Raw genomic sequence first — 20,171 nt, 5'->3', positions numbered from 1 at the left:
GCGGGTGCAGCTCACACCCAGGTCTGCCCACACACAGGGAAATATGTGATGGTGGGGGACAACGGCTCTGGAAATATGATGATGGTGGGGGTTTTTTTACTGTGCTTATCGCCTGCTCTCCATATGGCCACCTTTCAGGCTCAGTAGTGGGAAACCCGTCGGTCCCACCCAGGGGTCCGGGTGGGAGTTCCCCATCCCATGGGGCAAAACCAGCCTGCATGAAAGACGTCATCTGGGGAAAGCTGAGATCATTTCTTTCCTTGGCATCTGACACCGTAAGTGCTACCTGTGTAACAGTCGGGAAATGCTGCAGCTCTGGCAAAGGGCTGGATCAGCTGCTGGTCGGGGGCTAGCGGATCACAGCCCCGAAAGCCCAGACCTGGCAAAGTGAAGTCAGGACACCCTGGCAGCCTTACCGTGTAATTTTCTTGCTTGGATGGGTGTGTGCCGCAGCTTGACTGTAGCCCCTGTGTATTCAGTCCATCCCCTTTTTTTCCAAGACCAAAATTAAGATAGAAACTGAGCACCTGGCACCACTTCACAGGCAGGTTTCTCAGGACTGCACAGGGAGGTCTTGTTCCTATTGCTCCTCTTCTCAGGGGTGGCCCTGCTGCTCACGTGCCTGGGCCCCCACTGTGGCACCAGCAAACACCCTCCAACCATCCCCACCAGTGCACGGTTCACTGTCTCCAGCTGCAAAATGTTTTTGCTGCAGAAAAATGTTGCTGGTGTTTGTTTGTTTGGCTCAGATTAAATAATGGTGGGGCTAAAAGAGATGCTGCTTTTCCTTCCCAGCTCTGAAGGAAGAGGGGAATGTTTGCAGTGATTTATCATTCCTTGGGATGTTGGGATGGGGTATTACTGAAGGTATTACTTGTCCCCAGGGTCTGTCTGGGGCATGGCCAGCAGGGAGGAGGATGCAGCTCAGGTGGGTGGTGATCACTCAAAGTCTGTCTGGCTTTAAAAGTAGATTCTGGTGAGGGCAGGAACGTGGTGCAGCAGGAAAGACATAGCACAGGAGCTCTTGGGGGGTATCTGGAGGAGATGGAGGGGCTTTGGGCAGGAAAGGCGTGCCCATACAGGCTCTGGCTGTATTAACATCTCTTCACAAGGCTGAGCAACAGCAGTGGCTCAGCTCTCCTGGGGCTCCCCAGGGAGGCCAGCAGTGCTGAAGCAGAGCGAGCATCTAACGGGTGAGACGCGGGTGTAATCCTGAAGCTTTTGGTCTCCTGAGTGACACTGGGAAAACCACCTTCCATACATATTTCTCCATCTGCACTATCACGCTGATCACATCTACCAGAGGGCTTAGAGGGTTGCCAGTGACCAGCCCTGCATCAGAGCTGGTCCTGCCCTTCCAGGTGAGCAGGACAGGACTACACAGGATTTCTGCGACATCTGCCTGTTTATGGCATTGAAGCTGAAAGGAGCCTCAAATATTTTTGCTCACTTTTAAAATCTCTTGCTGTACCTGCACATCTTGGGGTTTCCTGGCTTCTGCCCACAGAACATGAGCAGCTTGATGGACACTTTGTATTTTCACCCCTCCACTCTGCCGTAAAGATTTACTGTGAATCTTTGCCAAGAAATCTCCCTTTTCTCATGGGACTTCCAAGCTTTCCCACGTCCAGATGGCTGGATCCAAGCCACCAGATTTCTGTCTGCCTAGACATGAAATTTCTCAGGTTCAACCATGGAGGCTCAGATGTTTGCAAGAACCATTTTGCTCAAAGCTGGACAAAGGCTGGAAAAGCAGAAAATGAGAATCTTGGGATGCTCTTTTCTACTTTATTTTCTTAGCCTTCACTCAAGGAAGACCGTGCTGCCCTGCAAACATAGCTCGTGCAGTCCCTGCTCTGGCACACCAGGCAGGGATTGCAGAGCCCGTAGACATACCATCACTGCTGTCTTGTGCCAGACTTACTGAGACATCACCTGCTCCTCCTCTGTCTTGTTCATTACAGCAAAATGTGCGTGTTGGGGGCCTGCATGCACTTGACTGTCCAAAAAGCAACCTCCTGCTTTTTGGATTGCTACCCCAAGGCTGAGCCAAGCACGTATGTGAGGTATAAAGGAATGGAAATCAAGAGCTCTGTCTCCAAAAACATTTGCCAAGTGATATAAAGAAAGGAGCTCCCTGGGCTCAGCCTGTGCCGGATGCTGCAACAAGGAGCTGCAGTCCCTGAACTCACTTAGACACCCAGTCTGCCACAAGTGATAAATTTTGTTGTTCCAAGAAGGTAAAAGCCTGTGAGGAACCGTGCAGCTGGAGTCCCAGCCAGACATGTTTTGTCAGTGTCACAGCGTCCCTGTGGAGCTGCGTTGTGCTGAAGAAGCTGGGAGGGGGTTGGGCTGGAAGATGGGCATGGCAATGGTTTTGGGATGCAGAAGCTCAGAAAGAAGAGCCAAAGGTGGTGAGGAGCACACCGATGCCTCCTTCCCATGCTGGGCCATCCTGCAGGGTTTTGAAGTGGAAAACAAGCAGCAAACAGCACAACATCGTTATGGATAATCTGTGCCCAGAGAAAAAGAGAAGAACACATGCTTGCAGTGCAGAGACCATATCAAATCTTCCCCATCTTTCGAGTGAAAGAGACTGACTTCTGCCATCTGCCCCTTGCCCATTACCCACCTTGCCCATGACCTGGTGCAAGCGTCAGTGCTCGCTGGTGCATGTGCTGGGGGGTCATTACTCCTCTGCTCTGGATGTTTAGGCAGAGTTTGTGTTGTTTCATGCTGGGATGTATTTCCCTGCCTGCTGAGAGGTGATGGAGGCTGGATCACTGGCCACAGCGGCCGCAGTAAGGGTTACTTGAAAATCCTACCCTGTGCAAGCTTAATGTCCACAAGAAGCCCACGAACTCTCTGAAATTGTGGGCTAACCTGCCCAGCAGTGAATTATTCCTGCCTGAAGAGCTTGAAGCATGGCTGTAAACTCCAGAGAGCTTTCTGCTGCCCACCAGCCCAGCCGCAGCATGGCCGAGGCTCTCGGTGCCGGGCAGGACGAAGGGTGCTGGCTGCCTCGGCAGTGCCACCAGCTGATCCCTGCTGCCAGTGGTGGGGATCCCAGGGGTGCGGGGAGGTTCCCCTTTGCTGGCCCTGGTAAGGGGTTGGTGTGTCAGTGCATGGCCTGGGTTCCTCAGCCAGGACACCCGTGGTGGGTGGACACCAGGGTCACCATCCCAGCAAGGCATGACTCCCTGGTGTGCATGGGCTTTGATCTGCCAGGGATAAATGAGAGTGCTTAAAATACACTGGCGAAAAAAACACATATCTAGTAAGATACAGAAGGGAATCAGATTCCAGTCAAAGCCTTGGAAGGTCCAAACCCGTGATCTGCACTTTAACTGAACACACCCAAACCAGGAGTGATTCTGTCCACATCTCTCTCAGCGTGGAGACACGCTTCCCAGGGTCTTTCTCCCCAATGAGGGGACATGCTGACATGCGAGTCCCTGAAAACCCTGGAACTGGGACACCTCATTTGAAGATAACTATCTGATCTGAGGGTTCTCTGAGTGCTAGCAGCTCCACTGAGCCCACGTTTCCCATCCACCCTTTGAAGTACAGAGGGAGCTGGATGGGGAATTCCTGCAGCTCATTGTCGGCTCAGTCCGTCACTCAGACTGTGTCCACGCAGTGACACAGAGGTCTGACGGTGGCTTGTGCTGACACATCTGTGCTAGCGTGACCTTGCCCATGTGCCACAAGTGATGGGGAGGAAACAGCAGTGGAGCTGGGCACACACCAGTACCTGCAGCATGCGCCCCACGGGGACCTGGGCTTGTGGTGGCCGATAAGGACCATGGCTGATAAGGACCATGGCTGATAAGGTTCATGCTGCCTTCTCCTCCCCGCTGCTGCTAGCAATATTTAACTAGCCTGTGCAGGCAAGCATGGTACAATCCAGCCTTCATCTTGCTAGCAGATGTGCTGGTGCCAGCTCCCACAGAGGCACTGGGCATGTTGGAGGGAGGTGCTTGGTGAAGGAAAGGAGAGAGCCCATCTGCCCCGTGGCCGGCATCTCGCAGGACAGCAAACACTGAGCTCACCGAGACAGCTGTTGCCTTTGGCACGTCCCTCTCCCCGCTCCACTTCCCCGGCAGACGCAGAGCGTGGTTTTACCCAAGCACCCCGTCTGCTGCCCATGTGTTGCTGCTGAACCGAGCCTGCTAGGGCGGTCGGGCCCCCTGCACCTGGCTTTCCCTGCCTTGAAAGCAGGGGAGGTGAGAGCCGTGCAGGAGCATCGTACCCCAGGCATCGGGAGGGTGTCACCCCCAGAGTGTCCCCCAGCATCTTCCCAGTGCGTGTCCCAGAGCCGAGGGGAAAGACACTCGCAAGAGCTGCACACAGTTCCCAGCTGGACCCTGTTACAGCCCCAGCGCTTCCTTTTGTGCTTGTCAACATCCAGCTGCAGGTTCCTGGCTCAGAGAAAGGGAGGGTGGCATTGCCCCAGGGGCCATGTCCAAGCAGGGGGGGGTGCTGGGTCAGGTTTGGGCGGGGTGGTGAGGAATGTCCCTAGCCCCATCCTTCTGCATCCTTCTCATCTGGTGCTCAGCTGTTTCTAGCTTTTCCTTTCCCTTTTTCTTATTTAAGCTGGTATCTTCATCCTGTGTTGATAAGAGAGAGGAAGCCTGGGGGCACTGGTGGGTGGTTTGGTGGCTGGGGCTAGCTGCTGGGTGTCTGCATCTTGCATCTCCCCCTCCACCAGCTGCTGCAGTGCAGACACCACAGACGGACTAGCCCAGCAAAGCCCACTTTCCAAAACCAACACCTTGAACCCCTGTAAGCAGGTTCAGGGGATGTCAGAAACTAGAACTTGATAAATTCATGGAAGTGTTATATGATGGTCTGTCTTCTGGCATGGGTGGCTCACAATGTCCACCATTAAACCTGCGATAGCAGGTGGGAGATACAACGTGCTCTCAGGCTCTGTGAATAGCTGATACCCATCTGGAGTAACTGGGATGAACGAAGTGGTTATAAAGCTACAGTAGCAGTGCTAGGAGCAGGACTGGTCTTCTCCCCAGATAAGAAAAGGACCTTCCTCTCTGCCTACTCCAGAGATGGAAGTGATGAGATGTCTCCATGAGTTCATGGACCGTGCTAAGGGGAAAACCTCCAGGTCTCCTCACCGCAGTGTTTTGTGTCTACCCGCCTCCCAAAGTGGTTCAGTAAATCAACAAGGCTCCTCTCTGTGCCTGCCAACTCCCCTCCAGCTGTCTCACACAGATGACCATTGAGGTGATGAGGAGGGTTAATTGACTCTGACAAATATTTACCTGTTTCTCGGGGTTTACAGAAACCTTGCTCCAGCCCCAGCTTTGAAGTGGAGTTCAAAGCCCCAGCAACGCTGATGTCTTGGCGGGGGGAGTGAGCTCTTACCAGCGTGCAAAAATGCTGCTCTACAAGGAGGGGAACTGGCGCAGTGCTGGCATCTTCCATTATCTCATAGCGTCCTGTTTGCCTCCCCACACCAGGGTAAGATCTGCTTTGCCAATTGTTTGGAGCTTACATTAAATAGCCCGAAGAAAGGCCTTTTTCCAGCAAAGTGGCAGAACATGCTTCTCATGTATTTTTTTTCGTAACCTCTGAATGGTGTCATTAGACATTGGGCTGAGTCGCACATCTGTGGTGGGCTCATATTTTAAAAAAATAGCTTGTTTGAACTGTACAAATAAACACTTGTGAAAAGAATCCTGTTTCTTTAAGTGAAGTTGGTATATGTTCTGATTTAGTTAAAGCACTAGGATTTGGCCTTAATTTTATTTTTCACCAAACTTAAAGCCAGAGGGGGAAAAAAAATATTGTTTATTCTCAGAATACGTAGAGTCCAGGCAGCAGGAGCACAGCCTTCGTCACCCACCTCCTCTGCAGGCTGTTGGTGACACCCACCCTGTGCACTGTTGACCACCCTCCATACCTTCCTTCCACTTGGTAAGACACAGACAGGATCACTGTATTTTAGGAGATGCTCCATTCCTGGCAGACTGGGATGCGCTTCCTCAGCAAGAGCTGGGAGCAGCCAGTCTGGCCCGCTTCATGTCGGGGAAACTGGGCCAGGCAATAATGGACCAGTAATGGTCCTGACAGTAAAATAGCATGAGGTGCCTTGGAGAAAGTGCAGAAGCTCCCCAACAAACACTTCAGGCTTAATCTGCTGTTTGGGAGCATTTAACCCTAATGGCAGTTCTTCTACACCTGTGGGACCCCAGAGGTACACACAGCAAAGCAAGTGCTCCCAAACTCCTGCAGAAGCTAAAGGGAAGAGTTCTGGCTGGGAAAAAGGGTGATAAACCAGAGCCCAGGCACCACTACAGCTCTGGACTTCTCCTTGAGGCAAATTAATTTCTTTGCTGCCCTAACCCTGGGGATGGCTGACCTGGGCATTCCTTAGCACACTTCACACTGACATGTCCTCTCACCTCGCTGTTTTTCTGCCCGTCTTGTCTTTCAGATGCCACCTGTGGTTGATGACCACCCCAATAAACTCCATGGCCTAGGGCATCCTTGTTTCTTCTGCTGAAGGCTGAGATGTGGGGCAGCCCTGTGGTGAAAGAGCATGGCAAGGCGAGGGGGAGATGTTGAGCTCGCTGAACAGAGGAAATACATAGGTAAAAAACTGAACAAATGATTTGCAAAAAAATAATTTGTTATATTAAACATACAGATTAAGACTGTGACAATCTTGAGTGCATTGGCTATTCAGCATACACTTTGAACATCTTTTGTAACTATTATTTTCTATCTACAGAGCATTTCAATGGTCAATAGTCAGGACAAATTCAAATCACATCTCCAGCCAACACTTACATAATTAACCAAGCCATTAAAGCACAGATTAAATATTATGTATGTATATTTTCTAGTTTTACACTTAATATTTGTAATTATATATTTGACCGAAATAGCCACAGCTCATGTTATGTGACTGGCTGTACCAGTTACCCAGTCAAGAAACCAGGACTATTAACTGTGGTCCCTGCAGCTAATCAACACAAAGTCACTTCCAAATTTTACACCTGAATATATACGACTCTGATTCTCTCCTGCAAACATATGAGCTAAAAATGTACCAGTAAAGTTTGAAAGGTTCATATTTCTGAATTTGAATTAATAAGCACAGACCATTTCCTTCCCATATTTGATCAGTTCCAATAAACAGTAGTTTCTTCGTCTAAAAAAAAAAAAATTGATATGTTTTGGTACAGTAACTCAAGGGCCACCCAGCAATGGGTTTCGTGGAAATCATCACTGAGAGTTTTGCATGATGTTTAATCTATGATTGATAATCATTATAGAAAGGGAATAAATGGAAACAACAAATAACGCTTTTAGTACATGGCCAACAAAGGTTAATCGGACTGGGCAGGAGTTCCTTCCCAGTAACCGTGCTGCTCGGAGAGCACTGCCCACTCAGCCTGCAGGGAAAAACCTACCCAGCAGCTATGCCTGAAAGACAACACAGCAAGAATCAAATTAATTCAAATATGCACGTGTTGGGGGGTGAGGATTTTCTCTGGCAAACACAGAAAGCATGAATTATATGCTGTGCGCAAAAAGGGGAATGTTGCAGTGAGGAACTGCACACACAGCCACCACAGCTGCTCAGGGAAGTCAGGTAATTATAGATAAACATGACTAATTAAGACCATTTTATGCCCAAGCGCATGTACACTTAATCACATGAATTATATTTTTTTTCATGTGTAATCTCATCCCCACTTCATCTGCTAATAGGCTGTTTAATTTGTATTGTAGGAAGAGGAACTATTTTACCTCTTTGAACTCTGGTTATTTTTAAGCTCCTCAGACCATTATCGTATCCCTCTGCATCCTCACAATTATCTCTGAAAGAAATTTAGCAAGGAGGAGAACAGAACCTCTCCAGTATCTTGCTCAGGGTATGGGGATACAGAGAAAAGTTAAGGGACTTGCCTATGGCCCACAAATGAAACCCAGCTCCTCAGAGTCCATGCTCATCACAAGATCGTTCTATGCTGTAAATCAAAACCCATCATTAGTCTGCTCTGCTGCAATCTGGCTGTGTGGAACAAGAAATGTAAATATTTTGTAGCAGTAGGTATTAATTTGTAGCATTAATAAGGTTTGCGCTGCTGAGAACTGAATTGGTTCTTTCTTATGCTTTGCCCCCATCCCAAAATATTTTGATCTTTGGATATAACCACCAAATATGCTGAAAATTCCCTGCAGCTCAGATCATACCCTTCCTATTCATTTGAGGAGAGCTGGAGGGGAAATGTGTGACCTGCAGAGGTTTTCAGGCTGGGTCCAGCAATGGTTCAGTCTGTACAAATTCCCTCAGGTTAATTTCCACACCTTTTTCCAAAATTCTTGGGGTTTCAGGACTGGGAAAGACCTTTCCCATTTGTTTGGGCAGCCACACAGGTGGTGAGATACCATCGTCTCCCTTCTGTCTCTCAACTCAGCATCTCTGCTGTAAATAACGCAGCATCCACTCACAGGAGCGAGACTTAACCTTGGTTCTGGCCCAGCCCGATGACAAGACCAGGACTCATAGGAAGAGCATCCCTCCCCATCAGAGACAGGCAGCAAAGATCTAGGCCAGTGTGAGGGGAAGGCTGCTACGCCTCTGCCCCAGGCTGCATTTCAAAGGCATCACTGACACAAGGGAATGAAGCACAATTTTTTTTTCAAGCTGACAGTGAATAGAGAAGGCTGCAAAGCTCAAAGCGCTGAGGCTGACGGACAGTGTCTCAGCAAAGGGCCAAAACTATCTTAAACTCCAAGCTTAAGCTCCTATTAGGCAAAGAAAATACAGCACAAATTATGCTTATGTAGCACCTCTCATGCAAACATCCCAGGACACTCCACAATCAAACTCAAACACAATCAATCATGGAGATGTGAGCAGCGTTCACCAACGAAAACAAAGAGCAGGGGAGGCTCGGCAAGAATGAGCGGCACGGCCACCATGAGCACCTGGCTTTCAAAGGGAAAGGCTGGGGGGCTGGCGAGGGCCCCCCTGGGCAGGAAAGGATGGGTAAGCAGATGCTAGCGGGGTGTGGGAATCGCTGTGAGGCAGGAGGACAAGCTGGGAGGAGAGGAGGTCTCCCAGGTTTGAATGGGCCATTACTAGTGGGGTAACTTGGCCCCACCAAGGGTATGGACACAGGCTTGTGGCTTTGCTGGTCCCACTGGGCAGCGTGCTCGGATGGGCACCCACCATCTCTCCCCGGTGCCCCTGGAGCACACCTTCCCTGTGGTGTCAACTGGCCTGCGAGAACCCACCTTGGCCCAAACTCGAGTCAGAAAAGAACCATTACCTGTGTTTTGTAAAAAAATTTGGGTAGCTTCTCTCTCCTCCTCCAGGCATCCTTCCTTGGTTGCAACAGACTGCAGTGGACCCAGAAATCTCACAAAAAAAAAAAAAAAAAAAAAAAAAGATTCCTATTTAGCACAGTCAAGAGGCTTAGTTTGACTGTTTGAGCTGAGATTTCAGTTCAAACTTCTTGGTCCTGCTCCATAGCAAACCTCCAAACCTTTGCCAGTTTATTTTTCAGTCTCAGGAAGCTCCCTGGCTGGGGAACTCACGACAGCTGAAGGTCCTGCAGGGCTTCGTCAAAGGGCCGAAGAATTAAACTCCAGTAACTCATCCTGCGAATGGCTTTAAGGTGCAATAAACTTTTCAGTAATGAACCTGCCTTCTTCTAGCATGCAACATTTTTCAGTGTGTTTAGCAGGAAGAACTTGTGAGCAGGGGTCTCATGATACTTACATGTGAGGCTGTGACACTACTGCAGCATGTTTGGATACAGCATCATTTTGTCAGCATCGAAGTGACAGCAGACCACATTGCAGCACCATGAGCCTGAGCAGAATGCCACTGTCTTGCACGAAGGTCTGAATTTCTCCACAGCTAATTTTAAAAACCCAAATTAGGTGTACAGTTGCCCTAGGCTCCTGGCAAGGGTTCTAAGGTTGTCTCTCCACTGACTGTACACTGAGACTGGGGTGACTTTGTTTCCCAGTGATGATCCTCAGTTCTGCAGAAGGTATCCATACCATAGTCTCACATCAGCAAGAGAGACTTCTATGCAATCAGAGTTTAACAGATGATTAACAGAATCATTGGAATAAGATAAATTCATTTTCTAAGCAACTAAATTATTTAAAATAATTAACATTATTGTCATTGTTCTTGCTCCAATGAATAGTGAAGTATCTGAAGTACCTGATACAACATGAAACTATATGGCCAGGAAAGATTTCCCCCAAACCTGCCACAGCTCAGGAGTAAGGATGATCTTCCCAGGCATGTTGGATCTTACTTCAAACCTCTGCTCATGTGGCTGGAATCTCCGCATTTCCTGCCCAAATAAGTGCCCCAAGCTCTGGGTGACTGGGCCTGCACGGACAAGGCTCATCAACCACTCTTCAGCTCTGAAAGTGGTTCTACACTGATTCCCTAATGAATCTATCCCTGCATACTTTAAAGGCAAAATGTGATTTCTGCATAAAAGAGAAACAATTTGTTGGGGCCTTGGTTCAAATTAAACCAGAAAAAAAAACCCCAAACCACAATTTTTTAAATCAAACAGTCTGGAAGATTTCAGCTTGAATCAGGCAATCATTTGGTGAGGTTAAGGAAAAAGATACAAAGAAAGGGAAGGACAGCCATATCTGCTATACCTGACAAATTAATTCAGTTTAGTATGGTTTATACCTGTTGCAGCTTGACCAGATGTCTGTGAGAGCTCTTTGGGAATGTTCTGCAATCTCCCTAGAACAAACCTTGTTCCTTGTTTATGAATAAAAGCTTTTTCTGGAGTTTTAAAAGACCTAAATTCTGCTTCACTGATTCTTTACAGGGGAATGGTGATCGGCTCCTCAGAAGGGCTATTGGCCTTGGCTGGTGTACATGGCAGCAAATACATGGCCCGAAAGTAGAGATTTACTCTAAATCTGCAGGACACCTGGACCCAGCAGAGCTTTGCTCACTGCACTTGTGAGAATCCACAATTTACAGAGATAATCCTCAGACATTTCAAGCTGGGCTGAAGATAGACACATTTCCAGCCCATGCCATCAACTCCATTCATCTGGAACAGGTGCCAAGCTTATGAAATCCTCCTGCGGTGTGGTAGGCTCCACAGCATGCTTCATTAGCAACCAGCTGAGCAGCTCACCACCTCCAGCTCGCAGGCATTGCAAACAGTCTGGAGATCAGAGACCCAAACCTGGGAAGCAAAGGAGGCAAGGTTTCAAAGGCAGAGGGGGATTTAGGAAGACAATGCCGGACTCTGCAAAACCTGCTCCCAGCCCCTCTTATCCTCACTCGTTTGAGTGAACGCAGCTGTCTGTGTTTTCTAATTCGGAGGTACAATGCTGTGGCTGGAAGTGCTAGACATGGCCATGGTAGTCTTATTAAAAACAACATCTAATAAATTGCCAAATGCCATTTACCCTGGATAACCTCCTTAGCTGAAACTCTCCATATCTACTGGGGCTGCTTTGATGTATCCTTCTGCTGTCTCAGCCCAGATGTTGTCATAGATTTGCTGACGATGACTACAAACTGGCTTTGAAAGGCACTCTGGCAAGAAATACTTTCCCATCCTGTCTCAGATAGGGTCTGCTCCCCCCCCCCCCCCCCCACGTTTTTCTTACTGAGGCCATTGGGATGAATAAAGGCTCTTTGTTCATTTAGCCGTTTCTCTGCTTGCTGATGCTTTTTAAATTTTTTTTAAAAACTAAGTTGATATGACAGCGGCAGCAGTTCAATAGATGAAATAGGTCTCAAATACCACAGTGACGGCCAGTGTTTGAACACCACTTTCAGCTATAAACATGGACGGTGAAAAGGCACGGGAGCCTTAAGAGCCCCAGAAATACTTCCTCCCTCTCTGTTAAGCCCCAGGAAAAAGATAAAAAAATTCTACCGAGTGAGGAAATTCTCAAATTTTCTCTTGAATATTATGGTATGACACTCTCTTTCAGAGGAGCTGCCACCTTACTCTAGAAGTAGCGGATGCTCTTTATAGGATGAGAGGAAACAGCCTCAAGTTGCACCGGCGGGGTTTAGGTTGGATATGAGGAAAAATGTCTTCACCGAAAGGGCTGTGGAGCGTTGGAGCAGGCTGCCCAGGGAAGTGGTTTGTTCAGCGCAGGTGAACCATCCCCGGGGGGATTTAAAAGACGTGCAGATGTGGCACGTGGGGACACGGTTTAGTGGTGGACTTGGCGATCTTAAAGGTCTTTCCCGGCCTAAAGGGTTCCATGACTCCGTGGTATAGCTACTATAGCCCACGAGCCCCGTGGCCTCTCTGCCGATGTTCCGGCCACCATCAGGGAAGCGACCTACCTGCCCCTCCGGTGATGGGTGCAAAGCGCAACCTCCGTTCTCGTTCTGACAGGTGGGAGTGGGCCACGGAGGTTTCCGAGCCCACGTCCTCTGACACAGACCCGCGGCGAGGGCCCCCCGCGGGGCAGCGCCCACGGCTCCCCTACGGCTCCCGCACCGGCACGGGCCGCCCCCCGGCACGGGCACCCGCCCAGCGCCCTGCAGGGGGCGCCCTCCCGCACGCCGGCAGACGCCGCGCCGCAATGCGCATGCGCACGGCGCCCCCGCCACCCTTCCCCGCGTCCCGGCCTGGCGGGCGCCGCGAGGGGGCGCCCGAGCGGTGGGGCGGAGGGCGGGGCCGGCGCTGTGACGCGGGGTACGGCGGCCGAGCGGGTGGGGGCTCGGCGGCGGCGGGGCGCGATGGAGCGGCTGGAGCGGTGCGGCCGCCGGCTGCGGGCCGGGCTGGTCGCCGGGCGGGTGCGGGGCCGGCTGCCCTGGCTGCTGCTCGCCATCGTCCTCCTCGGGTCCGCCCTCAAGGACGGCGACCTGGTGCCCGAGACGCCCATGCAGAACAAGCGCAACCCGCTCAACGTGTGAGGAGAGCCGGGGGGGAGGGAGGGGCGGGGAGCTAGAGGGAAGGCGGGCCCGGTGGGGCGGGCGGGGGTCCCGCAGGGCTGGGGGTGCCCGGGCTGAGCGGGAGCGGGTGGGGGCTGCGCCGCGCCGATCTGGCCCCCTGTCTTCTGCTGGGGCGGAGGAGGCTGCCCCGGGGGCCGGGGAGGGGGAGCGGGGGGGCCGGGGGCACCCGCCCGCTCCCGATGTGGGGCCGGAGGGGTCGGATGGGGCGGGCGGGCAGGCCCCGGAGCTCGGCCGAGGGTGGCTTTGCGGCAAGCCGTGTGTGTGAGCCGGGCCGGCCCCGGCGGCAGCGGCTGTGGGAGAGGCGGCGGGTGCGTGAGGCGGCGGTGGCGAGCCCCGGGCCGGGCTGCTGGGGGTGGGAACGGCGGCTTCGGGGGGTTTCCTGGTCCTAACGCCTGCTGCAGTCCGCAGGACTGCGCGATTTGAGAACAGCCGGAGCTTCTTGCTCGGTTTTTATTGGAAGAGGAAAAGGAGGAGGTTTTTTCCTTCTTCAGCTCCCGGATGGTTCCTCGTATTTGAGTAAACTGATGGTACTGAACCGATCTAAAAGCAAGGTGAAGGAAATGAGTCTTTTAGCGTCTTTCGTAAAAGCACAGTTACTGCCACCCTTTTCTGGTACTTAGGCAATGATTTAGCTGGCTTAGTCATTCTTCAAAACTGCGCTTGAACGTTTTGAAGGGCACAAGGAAGGCGATGAGCTGGGCCAGTGCACGTGCGCTTCACCTGCTGCAGATCAGAAAGTAAAGCTAAAATTGCCGTTTTCCCCCGTGACTTGGGGAATTTTGTACTTTATATTGATTCCAATTTGTCATTTGGTGACATGTGGGAGAGGAGCTGCTTTTAGTGTGATTGAAAAGGACTGGCAGGAACACTTGGAGAGTGAAATTGATCTTACAGTAAAAACATACTACAGTTCAATTCTCCCTTCTTAAATAGAGGAAGGTTATCTGTACCGACAGTTTCTGAAGCAATTTTTTTCCCCACAAATTACTTGCCTGCTGGTTTGCCGGCAGCAATTATGTTAGCAGACTTTTTTGCTTTTAACTCTCCCAGTAAAATGAGGATTTTGTTTTCAATTACTATTCCATGGTAGCACCTGTAGTTGCCACACCGATGCCACTTCTACTGTAAAATTAAGCATAAAGGAGGTACTCCTCAAAATCCTGGGCAAGGCCCTGACAGTTTTTGTTAGGGTCTTAGGAATAGAGTTCAGGATCTTCACTACTTGTTCTTGTCTTCGATGCTGAGGTGATGATTAAATGATGATTCTGTGTGCCTAGCTATAGCTCAGCCACAGACCAGAATTCTGCTGTCTCTGTTTTTCAGACTGGGATGTGGGTAATGAAGGGGCTGCACAGTTCCCTTCTCCCACCAACTGATAGGAAGCAAGCTGCATTGGAAGGTGCTAATGGGAGAACAATGATCGTAGACTATGGTTGTCTTAACTAATTAGTGAATTCACTTGCACGTGCTCCACTTTAAGATTTGAAAAGAGGACTAGTTATGCAATACTGTCTCCTGCTAAACAGGATATCAGCACATCATCAGCTGGTTTTCAAGATTTTACAGGCATCGTAGCAAAAATTTTCAAGGCAGAGAGTGAATTTAGAGGTGGAAGGTTTTGTGTCTGCCAAAGGAAAGTTCTCATCGACTGGAGTGAAAGCAAAGGAACAAACATGTTGTGCTGCTTCATTTATTTTATAAGGTGGTGATGGAGAAGAAGCCGCATGGGCTGATGAAGGAAAAGAGTCAGCCCTTTCGGCTATCTTATTCCATATTAAGAGGTTGAGGTTGTGAAGGGCTTTGAAAGCAAAGATAATTGAGGTGGAAGAAGAGAATCAGAGGAAACATTACTGTGCTCAGGGTGACAAGCTAAAAATATGTTCTTGGCAGCTGCATTTGGAGTAGGACAGAGTGGAGCGGGTTTGTAGGGTGAAAGTGATTGCAAAACTGAACTGCAAGTCTGCTGCAAGTCTGAACGAGGGCTCTAGGTCTGAGGGAATGCTGCCTGGGAAACAGCTGAAGTACCTGATTGAGGAAATATTCAGGCCTTGGGCCTGAGAGAAACAGTGGGGAGAAGGTTAAGATTTTAGCTATGCTTTACTTTGAGGGGAGGGCACAAGTGTCTAATTTAGATGGTTCTGAAGACTGACTTTGAAAACCGACTTCTTCAAGCACCACCACTTACCCCAGCTTCTTTGAAGTTTCACACATGCATGTTTCTCTTTTGGCTTTTCTCTGGCAGATATTTTGTGAAGGTGGCTTGGGCATGGACGTTCTGGCTTCTGCTACCCTTCATCGCAGTCACCACCTACCAGTTTGCCAAAAGCAAGTTCCTCTATGGTCCCACGAAGAGCATTTTGATGGTGCTGCGGCGTCTCAGTGCACTGCTAGTGGGCACTGCCATCTGGTACATCTGCACCAGATTCTTCATGTATATCGAGAATCTCACTGGCACGTGCTCTACCTCGGGTAAACTCAGCGAGCCTCGCCAGCTGTATGCCACCAAGCAGGAGTGCCACCAGGACAACGGGATCTGGAATGGTTTTGATATCTCGGGGCACTGTTTTCTGCTCTCGTACTGTGCTCTGATGATCATGGAGGAGGTGGCTGTGCTGGAAGGCTTGTCCATAGACCAGAACTCTAATCTGCATGTTGTGATCAACATCCTGTTTCTTTCCTTGTGTTTTCTCACAGTGATCTGGGTGTTCATGTTTCTCTGTACTGCCGTGTATTTCCATGACTTCAGTCAAAAGCTTCTCGGTGTGCTGATAGGCCTGTCAGCTTGGTACGGGACCTACAGATTTTGGTACTTGAAACCCTTTTCTCCTGGACTACCTCTTCCAAATATACCTTTGACTTCAAAGAAATACAGTTATAGCAGATAAAATAAGTATTAAAATTTTTGGAAATTGATTTCAGTACTGGAGTAGTTGAATGTAGGAACAGTTGCTGTATTTCCAGTGTAAGGAACAAGGTGATGGGCTGGAGGAAACCAAATCTGTACTAGCCGATGGCTGGCAGGTGGTAATGAGCTTCTTCCTTGGGAGAAAAAAAAAAATTGGTATTGGAAGAGGTCTGCTCTTGTTTAGGAGCTGCTGACTGGCATTCTTGGCAAAGAAATCAGAAGTTGTATCTGTTCTCTTACTAATAAAGGGAGGAGCAGATCCAAGGCTGACAGAGGCCTTTGCTCTTTAAGAGCTTGACTGATCTCAAATTTATTATCCCTCTTTCTTTTTAATTTATGTCAAAATGTCATGGATGATCCAAACCTGATACTTCTTTTTTTTTAAATACTCGTATTGCCTTACGGGAAAGCTCTAATAATGACAGTGCTGCTAAGTGTTGCGAAAATATCAATACTCATTAAAGCAGTATATAGCTCTGTTGTGAAACTAGAACATCACATGAAGCATTAAGTACACTAACTTGCCACAAATGCTTCTTAGCTGTCTGCACCTTCTGCAACAGAGAGTAAATCTGAGATGTAATGTCTTAAGCAGACTGAGTTTAATTCCTGTCTGCCTTTGAAAAGGAAACTCTTGAAAAACAAGCCTTAACTTTCTCCTTAGGCAAAGTAATTGTAATAATACTTTGTCATTTTATTCTTGACAGAAAAAAAACAAACTCCTTCCAATTTTGCTAAAAAGTCTAATATTGGGGTTTTAATTTAAATCTTACGAATTGCACACTTTGCAACAATGAGTACTTTGTGGTATGTTTCTTCTAGAACAACAGTGAAATTCTGGTGTTATGAACAGGTTATCTTAACCCGCTATTTCCCAAATAATCTGCTTGGTAATGAATGAAACACATTGTTTATCCTAAGAGCTGCAAAGGAGTGTGCTTGAAGCAATATTTATTCTGGCTTATCCAGCAATATCAATAAGCTACTTAATTTTGATTGCACATAAAGCTGCGGCCACTTTTGATGTGGCTGGAAACCCACTACTGAATAAAACACTACTATTATATAATGAATAGGTATAAGGTGGGATGGGTATACTCATCATATCAATCAGCTATTTAGCATAGTCTTTATCTTGAAAAGCTTTTTATTATTTCATAAAGGCTTATTCATGACGCAATTGCACAAAATTTGTTTGACAGTTGTAGTGACGAGTGAGACAGCCAAAAAGGTCTGTGGGCAAGGCTGTAGGTAGTGTCTGTTAATCTGTGAGCGGGCTTGGTCTGTAGCGTTTGACTCCAAGGTGATTATTTTGCTGAATATAGGGTATGATGCACCGTAGTCTAATCTTGGCACATTTCTTTTTGCCATCTCAACAGCTCTCTTCCAGCAAGAGAGCGGTAGCATTTGCAATAAATACAGCAGTGTTAATTCCACACTTGTCATCTGCCTCTGAGGAGAGCTGGCTTCACCTGAATTTCCACTGAATTCAGCGGCAAGTGGGAGTTGTTGTGTGTCCTTAGAAAGTACAAATCACCTCTCGGAAAGAAGCTGTTTCAGGAGGTGGTGTATTTTCTGTCAGGCTCCTCCTTTTGGTTTTGCATTAAATTGCCTTTTGAGCTGACTCTTTGGAAAATTTGCTCTGATTAACTCATATTGGGTTTAACTAAATTTGTTTAAACAATGCAAATTCATTTGCAGACATTCTTTTGATGTAATGTAAGCCTGCTCCCAATAGAGCTAAGCTAGACCACAAGCCACTTTCACCGTGAAAAAGGATTATATACCCAGAAGGTTTTCTGATTAATTTCATTAAATTTAAGTTTCTGGTTTAGGTTATCTTTATGTAACTTTGCTGTATAGACAAGGCCTTGAACAGGAAATGCTATTTATTTAAACCAACTGACTTGCTGAAATTATGTTCAGTTTCACAAATGTTTTGTGCAATCACTATATGGATATTTCTGTCTATTTCTAACCAGTGTCTTACAAACTTTTTATTATGGAAATAATGTGGGATATGGTTATTCTCAAAACTTTTATTTAAACAATGAAAGAAAAACACTTGAAAACTTTATCAGTGTTTGTGTCTTTGAGAATCTGTTTCTGATGTCTGTAAAGATGCTGCTGCTGCTCTTCACTTCCCTGGATGATCCAGCCTCCAGGTATTTTTTTGACTACTGAGATGCATGATCAAACTGACATTGATAATTCTGCAATATTTGAATGAGTTAATATGGCACAGGTTCTCAAAAGTACAGGGTATAAAAAGAAACAAAACAAAACCAAAAAAACCCATGCGTGACAAAAGCAAGTTCCCTAATGTGTGCCTGTTGCACCAGGCAGTTCATTTTGTAGACATGGGCAGTTGCTTATTGTAGCAAAGGGAAAGCCTAATCCATTGAAATGTATGGGAGAATTCCCGTGGGCTGTAATACTGCTTATGAGTTTGGAAATCTTGCTGTACATGTCTTTCTCAGTACTCAGAGATCACGTGCCAGCTGTTGGCTTAGAAGGTTCACTTGTGCTCCAGACCTTTTCTTCGCGCTTTTTGACTCTATTTCAGAGCAAGTCTTTGCTTCCTTGCACTCTAACTGGAAACTGAAGGTTGCAAATTTTCTGTTGGCTTATTTGCCATCACCTTTATCTGACTTCCTTCCCTCTCCCAAATACATTTTTATCATTAAAATAAAAATGCGGCCTTTCTGTGACAGGTTTGCAGCCAAAGAGAAGCAGTGCTGTGAGTAGCTGGATTTGATGTCCAGTGACAAAGGCACAAATCAGCTGTCAACAGGTATTATTAATTTGTTTCAAGGTTTATTTTAAAAGTGTAATATTTTAAAGATAAATTTTCATATTTTGTAGTGAATTCCAAAAGATGGCAACTATAATTGCGAGAAACACTTGGGGGGGGGGGGGGTGTTTCTTTTCTGCATTTAAGTATTCCTCTTGTTCCTGCAGAGCTGTCTTTCTGTGTCTGTAGAATTATCTAGGGAATTTTTGTCTCCAACATCTTACTAGCATATTATTTATTTCAACATATGTTTGTTCATTTTTCATTGTCTGTGTTTGTCTAGCCTATTTCATGGGCTCTGTATCACAGTACTTTCACAGAAGCAGCATTTGGCCTGACTGATGTGGCTGAGGCAGGTCGTGGTCTTGGTGCCTTAAACATTTTCCTCCGCTGGGGCCAGCAAGGAAGGGAGTCACAGCTAGAACACAGTGGGAAGATTAACTGGATTAGGATTAATTTTGCTCTTCACTTACCTGGGACTCTTTCAAATGTTTGCGTCACTGGAGGCAAGATCAGGCAAACGGGAAAGTTTAGATCTTTCGTAAGAGCCGTCTGAACTGTTCAGACTTTAAACATGTCTGAAACAGGGGTTTGATTCTTCCTCAGAGTCTTTGTTCAAAGCAAGCTTGTTCCATGAATGCTTCACTGGTGCTAAATGGTATTCTTGGTTTGCCAATTTATTTGTGGGTACCAAACTTAGATTGCCTAGTGGCTGTAAAAAAAGAATCCTGTTTTCTGTTTTGATGCATGGCAATTAATGACAAAGTGAGAAACACCCAGTTATGCCCTGTGGTGCACTTGAATGGAAAAAAACTGTAGGGGCTGCTGTGATATATGAAATGTTTTGGAAAATCAGGCTTTAGTTGTGAACACAAGTCTATGGTCACTTTTCTTAGTGAAATAATACCTGTTTTTTTCCACTGTAGCTTAAAGTAGATCCCTGCGGCTTCTCTGCAATCAGCCTTTTCCAGCTCTTTGCCTTTGATCAGCCTGTGTTTATCTCTGTTCACTCAGAAACCTGTTTCCTGGGATTATTTCTTTTCATAGCTTCATTTCACCTCCTGGAGTGCAGATTAGTAATAAATGCTCTTTACCTCTGCTAGATGTGTGCTTTCTCTCTATATATTTTGCCTTCCCTTCTTTTAAGTATTTTGCCAAAGCTTAAGATGAAAGTAATTAATACTAGCAAAAAAGGCTGTTGTGACTCTGAAGTCATAATTAACCATTGTTAAAAGGAGTTGGTCTGTCACTGTAATTGTGTTTACCTGGAAAAAAGCACATGCTTAATTTATTGAAGCAGAACTATACCTGATGTGCTTGAACTCAGGGAAGGGAAGAGGAGGTAATGTGACGGGGTGCTTGGTGAGTTAGTAGAGTTAGGTTTGTCCTTTTCTTGGGGAGCATGCACTGCATTTCTGTAATGAGTAGTTTCACCCAGGTGTTCAGTAGGAAATTATTAATAAATTTGAATGTGGGAAGGGTACCTTAGTACTTAAAGTATACAATGAGAA

At 47.5% G+C, this 20,171-nt stretch overlaps 1 protein-coding gene and 1 long non-coding RNA gene across 2 annotated transcripts; one reads left to right on the top strand and one right to left on the bottom strand.

Moving 5' to 3' along the window:
- Positions 1-6,634: 6,634 nt before the first annotated feature.
- Positions 6,635-12,499, bottom strand: LOC115339992. The gene is made up of 2 exons (XR_003922882.1): positions 12,347-12,499; positions 6,635-11,222 (listed from the first exon to the last, which is right to left on the bottom strand). It is a non-coding gene; the product is annotated as an uncharacterized LOC115339992 (long non-coding RNA).
- A 200-nt stretch (positions 12,500-12,699) lies between these two features.
- FITM2 (fat storage inducing transmembrane protein 2) lies at positions 12,700-17,941 on the top strand. Its single transcript, XM_030009183.2, has 2 exons — positions 12,700-12,918; positions 15,204-17,941. The coding sequence occupies exons 1-2, from the start codon at positions 12,746-12,748 to the stop codon at positions 15,844-15,846; spliced, it is 816 nt and encodes a 271-aa protein (XP_029865043.1). The 5' UTR covers positions 12,700-12,745; the 3' UTR covers positions 15,847-17,941.
- The last annotated feature ends 2,230 nt before the right edge of the window (positions 17,942-20,171 follow it).

This window comes from Aquila chrysaetos, chromosome 3, assembly GCF_900496995.4.
Source record: "Aquila chrysaetos chrysaetos chromosome 3, bAquChr1.4, whole genome shotgun sequence".
Taxonomy (NCBI): Eukaryota; Metazoa; Chordata; class Aves; order Accipitriformes; family Accipitridae; genus Aquila; species Aquila chrysaetos.
Note: the sequence above shows the minus strand (reverse complement) of the source record. Positions and strands in the feature narration are given on the sequence as shown.

Excerpts from the sequence above, each read along its gene's own strand:
- FITM2 (XM_030009183.2), top strand. The coding sequence starts at position 12,746 with ATGGAGCGGCTGGAGCGGTGCGGCCGCCGGCTGCGGGCCGGGCTGGTC. Across the intron at positions 12,919-15,203 it reads AAGCGCAACCCGCTCAACGT|ATATTTTGTGAAGGTGGCTT; the intron begins GTGAGGAGAGCC and ends TTTCTCTGGCAG.